The 13,771-nt window shown below is 46.2% G+C and overlaps 1 protein-coding gene across 3 annotated transcripts in view; it reads left to right on the top strand.

Annotated features, from left to right (window-relative positions):
- Positions 1 to 10,679, top strand: part of Znf407 (zinc finger protein 407) — a 378,589-nt gene extending 367,910 nt beyond the window's left edge. The window contains exons 9-10 of one of the 3 annotated variants that reach the window (XR_003711625.1): positions 7,075 to 8,612; positions 10,599 to 10,679. Coding sequence is in view for 1 of the 3 variants with exons in the window: in XM_028768952.1 (XP_028624785.1) it covers positions 7,075 to 8,414 (1,340 nt within the window). In the remaining 2 variants the exon portion in view is untranslated. Of the gene's footprint in view, positions 1 to 7,074; positions 9,484 to 10,593 lie in introns of those variants that run through there. The other 2 variants (XR_003711624.1, XM_028768952.1) reach the window with 2 other exon arrangements.
- Positions 10,680 to 13,771: the final 3,092 nt, after the last annotated feature.

The raw sequence follows: 13,771 nt of genomic DNA, 5'->3' as shown, positions 1-13,771 counted from the left end.
AGTCTAACTTGAAAGGACCATTTCAGCACTGTGTGAAACTCAATGGCACTATTCCTGTCACATGAGTGGAATTTCCAAAGTTATATAGTTGGTGTTTCATGACATATGGATGAAGTGTATAGAGTCTGCTCAGCAGAGAAACAGTTAACCACTGTCTCCCCTCACCCCTGAAGCCTAGCAAGATAACCTTAAAGGCCGTGCTCTCTCCTCGCTGAGTGAGATTTGTGTGCCCAGCTCCCATTACTGCCATATCTTCATGCATGAAAATGATAATATATACCTAAGGGTCTGATCTAATACAGGATTTCCTTAAAGGTAAAATATTGTCTTTTATTCTTTGTCACCCTTCAGTGCCCATGGAAATACCTGGACCCACAGAGACTATTCTTGGTAAAGTTAGAAACCTGAACAAGTATATATTTCCAACCTGAGATAAAATTTATTCTTCTCTTTTTTACTGGATATCTTAGAATTCTTTTCAGTGGTCTTTCATAATCATCTCTGTCACCACCAGCACAAAGTGTAATGCTGTTGGGACTTAAAAAGGAGTTAAACCGTGTGGTGCCCTGAATGCTTGTCCTGGTCCATTGTGTGTGCCCTTCACCGAAACTTGCATGGCACATCTGCAGAGGTTGATATTTGAGCTTATATCTGAAGAGCTTTTCAGTGGCTTAGCTTCAGCTAATTTCTTACAGGACAATAATTTCTCTCATCTCTTGGGAAGCAGAGACCTTCATCAAACTGTGGCATGGTAATGCCTTCCATAGTAGTTCTTCAGGCTGTGCCTGCATGTGCTTATGGCTGCTGTAAGGAGACTATGGTCATTGCTGTGGTTCATCTAACACAGCTGAGGTGAGCCACATCTCTGAGGCTCAATTTAGATCCAGAGTAACCAATCCTGTGCCTGGACACAAGCCGTGTAAACAAGTACATAAAAAGCTAAGAATAATTCTTAATTTTGTATCACAGACATTCTGCTTGTTTCTATTTCCTATGTGAATTTGAATAACCTGGCCACAGTGTATTTTTCTAACTCTTGAGGTAATAGGCATAAGACACTGACTGAGCGGTGTTGGCCAGGAGGTTTCTCCCCGCCACACTCACTCATTATTATTCTGGCACATACTGTTTTTAAGCCTAGTCAAGTCCTACAGTCTGGGCTGGGATTTTCTGACAAGAATTTGAGGGCTTCCCTACATATTTGTGGTGTGAGAAGCTGCACAGAAAAAAGGCCCTTCCACATGTAGACTGGAGCAGCCTGCCTGGAAAGCACTCACTCTTCCACATGTAGACTGGAGCAGCCTGCCTGGAAAGCACTCACTCTTTGAGCCAGGTCGGAAGCGGGCACACTGCACGATGCCAGGGATGGTTGCTGTCTTTAAGATGAATAAATTACAGAGCAATTATCGACATCGATTTGACTGGCTAAACTATTGCTGGCTGCTATTGTGAGAATAATGTATTCCCTGCTTTAAACTTCTAAAAGGTTATATTTCACTGAATTTTAATTTGTCATTTTTCCTGCTTTCACTTGAGAAACTTATAAGCTTTTGTGACATTAAAATATGGCTCTAATTTATTAGCATAATCTGTTAATATTGTTTCATTTTAATAGACATTAAGTATGATTTTTTAACATTCTTTTTAAAATTACATCTTAAAATGAAAGTCAGGAAAAATTATACATGGCTTAAGAATCACAATGTCATGTGTGCCCCAAGTTTTTATATGAAAAGTATTATTTTTTGGATCACTTCATATTCAAGGTACTTTAATTATGACAGTGAAACAGCCCAGCATTTTCAGGCTTTAGTGGCTTAACCAAAACACAGACTCTGCAGTGCGCCCGAGCACCAGATAAACATTTAGTACTGTTCAGGGGAGGCTCGGGTGTGAAATAAATGCTGGCTCATAGCTGCAGAGCGGTTTACATAGGATATTAACACCGCTCTCACAGACGTCAGGCACCTCACCCCACGACACGTCTTTTTAATGCCATCTTTATCTGCTACACGATGCATGAAATCTACTTTCAGCTTTAGAACCGCCGACAACCTTTGACCCCTTGAGTGCAGACACAATGTGACCTTTCTATTGTCATCAGCCTTCATTCTCCTGAAAATTCTATGAATTTTTATTACAAGTTTTTTTTAAACCAAGCTGAGGCTTCCACAAATTACTTGCCACAGATGAGATGAAGTTGTTGAAGTGGTGTTAGATAAGTTTTACAGCCAGCATGTGTGCTGAGAGGAGCCCAGGCCTGTGTCCTACAATGTCATAGACCAGTAACTGCTGAGCCTACTATTGGATAAATACATCATTTTATGGAACATTGATTGTTCTATAAACCCAATGGAGTATTATGCTCTATGATCAAACCATTTAGATTGTGTGTAGAGCACAGAAAATGCCATATTCAGGATGGTACTAAAAGTGCCATTTGTGTATTTTATGGATGTCATTACAGGGGAAACTTCTCTCTGTAGGCCCTGTTTACTGCAAAATTTTTTAGTCTGTAATGACATTTTTCATTCACAACGTATGCCTTCAAGAGAGGGGGCCCTTGTTTTATTTGTTTCATTTGAGTTTACTGCACAAATTCTGTACATTTTAATTAAATGTAAGCTTAACAAAAGCATAAGGTATTTATTCTGTGGGGGGAAAATGATGACAGTAACCGTAGCCCAGCTCACACACAAAGAAAGGAGTCAGGTGCACAGCTCCTCCACAGCTGCCCAGAGCCTGACAAGGCAGGCCCTGGTGTGGTTCGGGACCACGAGCCTTCACAACTTACCCATCTCCTACCCAGTGCCATAGTCTCCATCTCTGGAGCACACTCTTCCAGAAGGGGCAGCAGTTTCGTTGCTGTGTTCTACTGAAACAAGACTTAGACTCAAAATCACTTCATTGAAAACAGATCTTAAGAAAAAAAAAATCCACCTTTATTGCCGTCTGAGTTAGTAACTCTTCTGAGAGTTTAGACATGAGCAGTAACTCTGCTCCCATCTTCTGCACATGACTGTTTGCCCTATTGGAAACAGGTCCGAAGTTTAGGCACTTTGCTACTGCCATTGCTCTGAAATCCAACAGTGTGTCTTAAAAATAAGTACAGCATAAATGCTGGCCAGGCATCCACAGGCCGTTAAAGATATGCATGCTTGTTGAAGCTACAGCCGTAACAAGGCCTCTGGGATAAAACCTGAAGACTGCCCTGCCCAGCGGGGCTGGACATGTGGCCGTCTGCAATGGTGAGCTTCGAAGTCCGTTTTCAGTAGAAAGAGCTTGTGTGCCCATCACATTCTGGAATCTAAAGTTACAGTAGAGATTCACATTTGTTTAAATGACACTTGAACTTCTGCATCGCTCCACATTAATTCATTATGGTTGAAATGGAAGAATCTTCAATGGGTGAATCTTTTTCAATCTGATTGAGGCTGTTACATTTTATAGGTGCTATTTTTCAAAGCAGTACTGACAGCACTCGAAGTTATTAAATTGCTGAATCAAAAGACGGACCTGCACTCACATTTATGAACTATGATGGACTGGCTGGGGCCCTGCTGCCGGAGGTTAAAATGTTGGTGGCATTAAACTTCATCACAGAGCCAGCTGACAGCAGTATTTACCCACACAGTTTACTTTAATGGTCTGGAAGTAGCTTAACCCATCTCTGGATTCAAATGAACTGAGCAAGTAGTTCAGAATTCATAATTATCAATGCTGCAAGGGATTCAAAGGATCATTCTATATCCAAGACGTTTTCCAGTGAGTAGTGGGATTGCTGGGGTCCAAGCAAGTGGTCTTTCTTGCCTTCTAAGAGTAGGATGTTCCTCATTTCCCCTAACTTGTATAGCTTCTCCTGATTTTTACTGCAAAGGCAATATTCTCTTCTTTTGTAATGATTGGGGGCAGGGCCAGTTGAATGCAACAGTCTGTGAATCTCACTACTTATGACCTTGAAATCAAGATGAGCAGAAACAAATCCAAATCAGAATTAAGGAAGGCAAGCAAAATATTGTATCCCAGGCTGGAAAGGTAGAGCTGGCTTATGATATTGCATGCATACCAGAAGAGAGCCTGACAGACCCAGGTGATGGAGCTGGAGGACCCAGTAGATGACAGACAGATGGGCTGACCAGGAGCCAGGTCCACCCAAACCCAGCCACAGATGCAGTCAGGTCTGTGGTTGCTTCTCAGTGCTGGATCTCTTCAGAGATTGACTCGATCTGACCTCTCAGAGAAGAAAATTGAGAGCAGGTGAAAGGTGAAATGACAACATGAGCGCAGGTGAAGCTGCGGAGACCTCCATGCAGAGCTGCTGGTGAGCCTGCTCATGCCGACCTGCTCATGCTTGAGCTGTTTCTTAGCATCCTCAAACTGACCCTTATCACCCAGACTCTTGTGTCCATAGAGTAATGCACTGGTCTAGGCAAATGAGAGGCTTTGTTTTTTGGAAAGAAGGAAGAAGATTGGGTGAGGCATCAGGAGCTCACAGGCACAAGGTTCCCATGCACAGCTCTGCAGAATCTTGTAGGGTATACTCCAAACCCCTGGGTGAAAACTGCAAGAGGCACACCAGGAAGTTCCCGTCTTCCAGCAGCCTGGCATAGTGGTCCTCACAGTGCTCCATTCTCACTGTGGGAATGACTGAGAGAAAGCAAGGTACAGTGTTGTTTTGGCTAGACTCATGGACCCTTGTGGGGAAGTCTAGTTGACCTTTAGCTATCACAGTCCCGTCTCCCAGTGTTCCCTACTGCACCAATCCGAGCAGCATCTTCCTGTCACAGTATGCTGTGGCTATGAAGGGAGCCCTAAGAACAGCTTCTGGGAGGGAGCTGCTCTTGTTGATGCAACTCCAATAAGCCTTCTGAGACCTATAGCCAAGAGGGTTCTCCAGCAGAGCAAAAGCTAACATTTAGCAGCTAGTGCATACTTCCACATCCAGGATCACTGTTCCTACCCAAAGGCCCTGTCGGGCCTGTGCTCAGGACTAACTTGGTCTTGAAAAACAAAAGCTTTCTTGGAGTACACCATCAAGGTGGTGAGCAAAATTGCTGTTTTTAAGGGATGCCAGCAATAAGTAATGAGCTCTAAGTCTTTATCCTGTCTTCCTTGCACCCCTTGATAAGAAGAATAAAGCACATAAAATAAATAAATAAAAAAGTCCTGCACAGTTCACTGAGAGTGTAAGAGTTGTGTCAGAAATGCAGGCCTGCTAGTGGAGGGAATGTTGATCGCAGGTGTGAGGGGAGGTGGAGAAAACAGGAGCTCTAATCAGGGTCATCCGTCCGTTCTCTATGGAAACAGCAGACAGTTCCATCACTTACCCTGTTGAGTTATGGGCTTGTAGATGAGGGCATGAAGGTGTGCACGTGTGTCCCCCACAGCCATCATATACCCTGACTTCCTGGGCAGATGGTTGGTAGGGTTCCCTGTCTTCTCCCCATGTGTCCTCCCTGTCCACTCACCCCACAAAGGAGCTGAGCCATCTCACCCTTGTCAGCACCCTTGGGCCCACACCCTTGGGCCTTGCTTTGTTTTTAGAAGAGCCACCATGCTCTCAGTAAGAGGGACTTGAGGTTGACATGGAAACACTGGCTCTGCTGCCCCATGTCACAGTTCTCATATTTCTGTTCAAAAGCATTCAGCAGGTTTCTGGCCACAGATGCTGTAACATAGAGTATGTGAGCATGCCCAGGAGCCTGTGCTTTGCTCTCAGACAGCTCTCTGCCTTACCATCCAGGCTCTCCCTGTCCCTGAAAGCCCACCTCATGCTTCTTTGACAGATCCTTGCCCTCCATTCTGTCCTATAACCCAAGTATGTGATTTGTTCATCTCTGCCACCATGCTTGTCCTCTGGCCTCCACTGTGTCCAAAACACTGTGGTACTGTAAACAGATAAAGCTCTGTTAACTGTGTCTCCTCTTCCATGCTGGGCACTGCCTTCCACTTTGTCTGAACCACTGTGGTAGTGTCAGCAGGCAAAGCTTCATTGACTATGTCTCCTTTTCTAGGCTGGGCACCTGAACTGAACAGATGGGATGAGCTGTTACCTGGGCCTCAAAGCCTGCCTTTTAGGCCTACTCTGAGAGACTTGGTTCCAGACTCCCAAGTGCCCAGGCCTTTTGTTTGTGTTTCTGTGCCTGGACCTATCACAGTGCTCAGCCCACACGGCTCATCACAGCCACACGGGGCTGCCTCTCACTTTGGTTCAGTAAATGTCTGTCACCATGAACTCTTACATCTACACTTACTGGTAACATGCTTTTTAATTTAATGTGTAAAGCTTTCGTTATCTTTACTGATTAAACAAATGCACTGTCCTTGATATTTGTACGTTAACAGAAGGTTTCCCTTGGGTTAAAAGATCCTAGTGCTGGCTTGTCCTTGCTGTTGGACATGAGAGGAACCAAGTGCAGGAGTTTTCTCACTGCTGTGACACAGTGCCTGACAAGAAACAACTTAAGAGAGACACAGTCCCTCGTGGCATGAAAGGCATGGTGTCAGGAGCTCGTAGCCTCTGCTCACATGCAGGTGCTCCCAGGTAGCAGAGCGAACAAGCAGGAACTCGGCTCACCTTCTCCTTTTCGTTCAGTCCAGGCCCCTGGCCCGTGGAATGGCACTGCCTGTGGTTAAGGTGGTACTCTCCACCTCCGTTACCCTGACTTAATAATCCCTCACAGACATGCTCAGAGGCTAACTTCATTCAGATAATCCTTCAGAGGCATGCCCAGAGGTCTGGCTGTAGGTAGTTGGAGATCCTATCAAGTTGACAGTATTAACCATCACACAGAAGGAGCTGTCTAAATCCTACCCCAGAACCCTGTATACCAGCACTACTGCAAAGAGTCAGGTTTGCACAGATGTCATGATTATGGGAAGGAGTATATCTCGTAACAGCCTGTAAAGGTAAACATGAGTGAGCACCCTCCTGATGCATCTAGTGCAGACTCCTTGGCCTCTGCAGAGAGGGTCACACGTCCTTACTGAGGCCGCAGACGAGCTGCAGAGAGCTGTCTAAGTTGACTCTTGAAGTTCTCTTTCTGCACTCTAACTGGTCCCTGTCTCCCACAGGCATCGTGTCCAAGTCCTATGAGTGCCGCCTGAAAGGACAAGGAGCCACCTTTGTGGAGACAGACAGCCCCTTCACTGCAGCCACCCTGGCAGAGGAGTCGCCTGTCAAAGAGAAGTCCTTGAGGAGCAGCAAGAGACAGGCTTCATCCCCTGAGCAGGTCCAACAGGTCATCATCATCCAGGGCTATGATGGGGAGTTTGCCCTGGATGCCTCTGTGGAAGAAACTGCTGCAGCCACACTGCAGACACTGGCAATGGCTGGCCAAGTGGCCAGGGTGGTACACATCACAGAACATGGGCAGGTCATTGCCACAAGTCAAAATGGGTCACATGTGGGCAGTGTAGTACCTGGACCCATCCTCCCTGAGCAGTTGACAGATGGAGCCACCCAGGTGGTTGTCATGGGGGGTTCCATGGAAAGTCACAGTGTGGATGAGGCCCTCAGTCCAGGTGCCGCTGTCATACAGCAGGTCACCAAGCAGGAGATCTTAAGTCTCTCTGAGTCTGGAGTCCCTCCGTCTGACAACTCCTCCGCCTTAGATGCACTGCTGTGTGCTGTCACTGAGTTGGGAGAGGTGGAGAGCAGAGCGGGGCCTGAGGAAAAAGGTAGGCCCAGCCACAAGGACGTGCTGATCCAGCTGCCCAGCCAGGAAGCAGCCCATGATCATGCCAAGACAGAGGCCACAGAGACTCAGTTGTTCCAAGATGGTCAGGAGAGTCCAGCAGCCATGGAAGTACTGACCCAGGTTGTCCGTCCCTCAGCCATCATCACGTCTCAGGAACGAGCCCAGGTGGCCTTCAAGAAGATGGTTCAGGGAGTGCTGCAGTTTGCTGTATGTGACACAGCTGCAGCCAGCCAGCTGATAAAGGACGGCGTCACTCAAGTCATTGTAAATGAGGAGGGCGCCGTCCACATGGTGGCCGGAGAGGGCTCCCAGTTCATCATGCAGGAGGCTGAGGCCCATGGCCTGCGAGTGCCGGCTGAGCACATGGACCTGGTCGAGTCAGAAGGAGAGATCTCTCAGATCATTGTAACCGAAGAGCTGGTCCAAGCCATGGTCCGTGAATCCAATAGCAACTTCCCTGAGGGTGCCACTCACTACATTGTGACAGAGTTGCCTCCAGGTGTACAGGAGGACACAGGGGTTTACTCCCACACTGTGATAGAGACAGCCAGCTCTCCAGAGATCCTGCAGGCTGGGGCTGCACTCAGTGCTGAGGCTGTGGGTGCAGGCAGCACGGAACAGTTGACAAGCATGGTCATCTATACCCAGGATGGCTCCCCAGCAGCCACAGTGATCCAGAGCCAAAGAGAAAACAGTGAGCTCCAAGAAGCATGAGGCAGGCCTCCATGCTGGGCACGGGGCAGTGTGCAAAGATCTACTTGGGCCAGCACAGAGGCCACTGTACTCTGTCATGTTTACTTCAGAGGTGTGCTGAACAAGCCCTTCAGGCAGGGGTAACATCGGCCACTGAAAAGGCACCCAAGGAGGGCAGAAAGCCAAGCCTACACTAGTTTGCCCAGCAGCCTAATAAGGGTGGGTAGGCAGAACTTGTGCCACAGAGCTAGTTGTTGGGCCCTCTGCTGATAGCCTCACCCCTCAAGCACCACTGTGGTGAGACGCAGTTTTCCCTGGTTTTTCTCCCATATAAGTTCCCTGTTTAGTCATCAAAAGATGGCATCCTCTATGGGACACAGGAAACGTCTCTGGCCTCAGCCCTCTGCGCCTGCCTTGGTTCACGCAGGACTGCCATCCCTTCCCACATTCGATTAAAAATCGGAACTACCAAGATTACATCTTGAAGCAGTGAACACATTGTTTTTTACTGTTATTTTAAGTTTAAGATAATGGTGTTCCCAGACCAAAGGAAACCTGTTAACTCATTTTATGTATAAATTTTCTCTCTGCAAATATTTTAGAGGATTCCTTTGCCATGGCCATTCTGCACAAGAGAAATCTTTCATCTGTGGTCTGAGAAAAGTCTTGAAATTTTTATTCAGTTACAATCCACCTAAGTTGAGACAATTAATTCTCATTCTGAATTCATTTCATACCATAACATCTGTACATGAAATATCCACTATGAAAAATATCATTTGTTGCTTTTTATATCAAGTATTTGTTTGTATCAGTATTGTTTTTGCAGGATTTATTTGTGACTTTCAGAGTATGGGAAGGCTGACATTGAACATTACAGTAGACGCCTACCCCTGCCCTCCTTCCCCAGCACTGCCTGCTCCATGGTGGATTCACTGCACGTGCAGGATGCAGGGTGATGCTCTGGTGATCTTTCTTGATTCCATTGCTCTTTTTGTTTTGTTTTCAAAATTGTAAAATAGCCCCATTCCTCAAAGGCAAAATTGTTCTTGTTGTTTTCTTTGAAATAAAATTATAGCATTAAACTAAAGGTGGTGATAGACTGAGTGCCAGCATGCCAAGGAAGTCCCGCCCCCCACTGCTCTAACCACTTTCGTATATAGTAGATGACAGCTGCAACCCAGTGACATTGCATCAGTGTTTGGCAAATAAAACCAGCACGGTCTATCATGGCTCAGGACAGGAAGCCAGTCTCTGTCAAGATGAGTTCCATTTAAATCCCTTCCTAAGGCAACAGGAGGAAGCATTGGGGACTGGCCTCTGGCCTCCTGGTTGCTTTGCCTTGTGTTGGTCCATTCCAGGGCCAGCTCCCTCCATCTGTCTACCCTTCCAGCAAAAGATAAGAAAAGGTAAAACTTGAGCTTTGACACTGTCTCAATTAACTGAGTGTGACTGTTCCTGCTTCCTAAAATGGCAGGGCTACTCAGCTCCTCTTAAACAGCGTCTTTGCCAAACAGTGACAGGATCAACTCCCGTTTGTTATCAGGATAGAGGTGACCTTTACAAAGTGATGGCCCTCTCCAAGCTCCTCATACATGTTAAAAAAGGGGGGTGGGGTATTTTTCAGTGGAGATATTTCTTCTTGATCACCTCTCCCGTTGGCGCACACAGCCCTGCGGTCCTGAGGCTCGATGCTAATTCCTGCTTTTGCAGAGCCCTGTATGGCTAACCTTTCTGCTACAGTCCAGGGCGCTGACACTGACATGCTGTAGTTTACCGTGTGTGATTTATTTAGGATAAATATGTCTCAGGTGGCATTTAATCCTTCATAAAACCAGTGTAGCCTGCAGTGTCAAACCAGCAATCACATTGTATTCTCGATGAAAAGAGCAGGTCTTTGCATAAAAAAAAAAAAGGTACATAAGGTGTTCGTAGACTCAGAAAGATTGCAAAGGCTTCTCCAAGCTACTGTATCCTGTAATTACCTATAGAGCTAGGTTAATGTTACCTCTCTTTTCTCTCTCATTACACAACTATTGAATGTAAGGGAGTTTAAGAAGCACATACACAAATGTGTGCCTCAGAATAATGAGGCATGGCAGGGTTTGTGGGCAAAGGACATTCATTGCAGCATGGATTGTCTATAAAGACGACACAGTGAGCTCACAGCTTTCCTTAAGGTTTTTTTTTTTTTTTTCAGAGAAGATGTGACAATTTTGAAGAAGGAAAAGCCCAGCCAATGACATTTTATGTAGAGATTGTAACCCCAGAAGACCATGTTTATATTTAGCTACAGCCAATTGAATGATCCAGCCCCAAGGATATCTGCATGCCAGGAAGACTGATTTTCAAGTCAGCATAGCATATCGATATGGTTTAGATCTCGGCTTCCACACTGCAACTTGAACAGTATTTGCTGTCGGTAGGTTGGGGGAATCACAAAGCAAAATGGCCATTTCTAGACATAGAACTTTCTGTCACAGGTCATTTTAGTGTGGTGCTGTCATTTGACTCACATGGTCACTTTTGTGAGAAGCCTCAGCCCTCCCTGAGAGAAGCAGCATTCACTGCTACACATCCTTGCCACAAAGTAAACCAAACAGTCTGGTGCAGGCCCTGGGGCTTTCACATACTTGGTTTCCTGTGAGGGACCAAGTATTTTAAGTACATGTACTAAGACTGGGTTCATATGGCTTTGGGAATCCCTGTCAAGTGACCATCTGAAAGTATATGAAAAACCATAGCCAGATAGCAGTTACAGATGATCCAAGGTACTTCCAGGAAAGAAACGAAATCTCAGGATCAAACTGAGCTCAGTTCTGAAGCTTAGGAAGAGCTGGGCTGGGTGTAAAGATGGAAAATTGTATATAGAAAAATCTGACATCAGGGGACTCAGGCGAAGCTGACCAGACAGCATTGAAACTTGAGGTAGCTAGAGGATGACAAGCCCAATTAGATTTCCAGGTCCACCAGATACCCTTAGTGGGGTATCCTGGCCCATTAGATTTCCAGGTCCACCAGATACCTGGCCAACTAGCAGCCTTCTTGCTAACAGGCGATTCTTAAAAGGAGGTCCTCAAAGGACCGTAGATGCATTAGATGGAAGTTCACTCTAGCAAAGGAATTGTCAAAGAGCTAGAGGAGGGAGGGTGAAGCTTACTCCATTAGCTCCGCCTCCACCTAGAACACAGCCCAGACTCTTAATGGCCTAGCCCCACCCAGTTCCTCTGAGGAGCCTGACCCACTCACTTCCCACTGAAGGGCATCTAGAAAATCCCACCTCCGTCACACTTGCTTCTTGGAGAAAAAAGATAGGATGTTCTAAGCAGAGAATTGAGATAACCAGGACTAGGGAGCAGGAAAGGCCATTCAGTTAGCACAGCAGAGAACAGTGCCTGTCTCTTTGCTCACTGTATAATATTTGCCCATAATATAAGAGGGTACAAGGTAACTTAAGCAGCCTTCTCCTGTTCCGTCATATTGGAGAATACAATTCGTTTTCTACTCCTCTAGGGTGATATCATTTTACATGGAGAAAAAGTTAGCTGGGGTGGCAGTTATACGTTTCGGAAGCACCTTCTAATCAGGGATGGGTGATTCATGATTAGCTCCAGCGGGCGATCCATCTGACATGGAAGGGGAAAAATTAGCAGCTGTCACGGCTTGATGAGTTAATTTCCTGATGGGCCTGACACTGAAAAGCCATTTGGAGACATGGCTGTGGCTGACGAGAAAACCTGGCACTGCTTTTATAACTGGAGATAAAGAAAGGGCAGAGTAGCTGCCTGGGAAGGCCGTCAATCTGGTTGGGAGTGTTTGTGTCTGTGCCTGAGGCGGCACTACCCACTTTCTTGGCTATATCTCTGATGGGAAGGCAGAAAGCCCCTACTGGCTGTGGAAACTCCAGAAGGATCCAAAAGACAGCTCCGTGAACACATGAGGCTTTGACCTTCAGCTCTAGGCTGCCCTACACTTTGTCCAGAAAGGCCACTTGCAGCCCAACAAGAAAAAATAAGCTTTCTCTTAATGGCTTTAAGCGAAATTAAAGAAATAAGGGTAGTAAGCTTTACCTTTGTTCTCGTGGCTTCTAGGCTTCCCTGGGAGGTAGAAGGATTGGTGTATGGAATTTGGGGATGAGGACCAGTGCCTATTCAGCAATTACAAAACACAGGATGCCATTTTAATCCTCAAGGAGTTACTGGGATAATCCTGTTTCTCTTAGGTCCTTGGTTTGTAAAGCCAATGAAGTAAGAGGTCCCAAACATCACCTACCTGAGAAGGGGGCTGAGACCATGCCTTCCTGCTTACCAGAGCTGAGCCCTCCCCCAAGCCAGGTTTCTGGTTTCTCTTCCTGCAGTTTGGAGGAACGCTGTGTAAGCTGAGAAACTTTCCCAGAAGTGGCTGTGGAGAACCAGAGTTTGAAGCCCTAGAATGTGGTCACAAAGACCATTCCCAAAGTTCAATAAATCAAGCCTCATATCTCCAGCAAAGAACCATGTGTTTCTCCCATGGCCTGCATGTGCAATACTTTTTAATAAACTTTTTTCAAGTGACCTAATTTCAACATGACTTTCACCATCATCAAAAGATGATTTACAACCAGGATAAACACAAGCACTTGGGCCCTCCTCCGTGGCCAGGTTTCTCCTACTTGTCACGTTACTGCTCAAATGACCTGTTAAGTGAGAGATTTAAAACAACACAGGAAGGTACTTAACTTTTCATTCCCAAACTGAATACCAGGTTAGTGAAAGTTTCTCTGGGTGACACTCCAGCCAGTGGCCTGGCTCCTGCAGATCAGTGAGGACATCTTGGTACCTGGTCTCTGCATCCTCCCTAGTGTTCACAGCAACTGGCCACTGTCCAGCAGGAGATGCAGTCCATGGCTTGATCCTGACTCGGCTTTGCCCTGCATAGCTTCTGACGTTAGAAGATGTCTTGACACCAGTTGTAACACATGACCCACTGCAGGACATGGTTTTCCTAATGCACTGCTAGGAACTGAGTGGGCTTTGGTGACAATGAAGGATTCACAATGGTTGCACAGGCTACAGTTTCTCAGCCATGAAAATGTCTGGGGCCTGGGATGGACTCACATAACAGCAGAGTCACCAGGCAGTCACCTTCACTGGGGTTGCTCCTTCAGGGATTGGCTTTCCTACCTCAAGTGCAAGGTCCTACCAGACTGTGTTCACCTCTCTACCTTTATTTTGTTGAGTCTGGGCCACTGCTCCTGAACTGTTTCCAAGTACGACATCAGAGCCAAGCATTTGTGCTGTTCTTGGTGCCTCACCGAGGTGACACACTAAATATTCTCAGAGAACCATCCAGAAGGGGTGGAGAGTTTAGGACATGAGCTTCCATTTTCCCTCAATTCT

Source organism: Grammomys surdaster, unplaced genomic scaffold (assembly GCF_004785775.1).
Source record: "Grammomys surdaster isolate TR1022 unplaced genomic scaffold, NIH_TR_1.0 189, whole genome shotgun sequence".
NCBI classification, from domain to species: domain Eukaryota; kingdom Metazoa; phylum Chordata; class Mammalia; order Rodentia; family Muridae; genus Grammomys; species Grammomys surdaster.
Note: the sequence above shows the minus strand (reverse complement) of the source record. Positions and strands in the feature narration are given on the sequence as shown.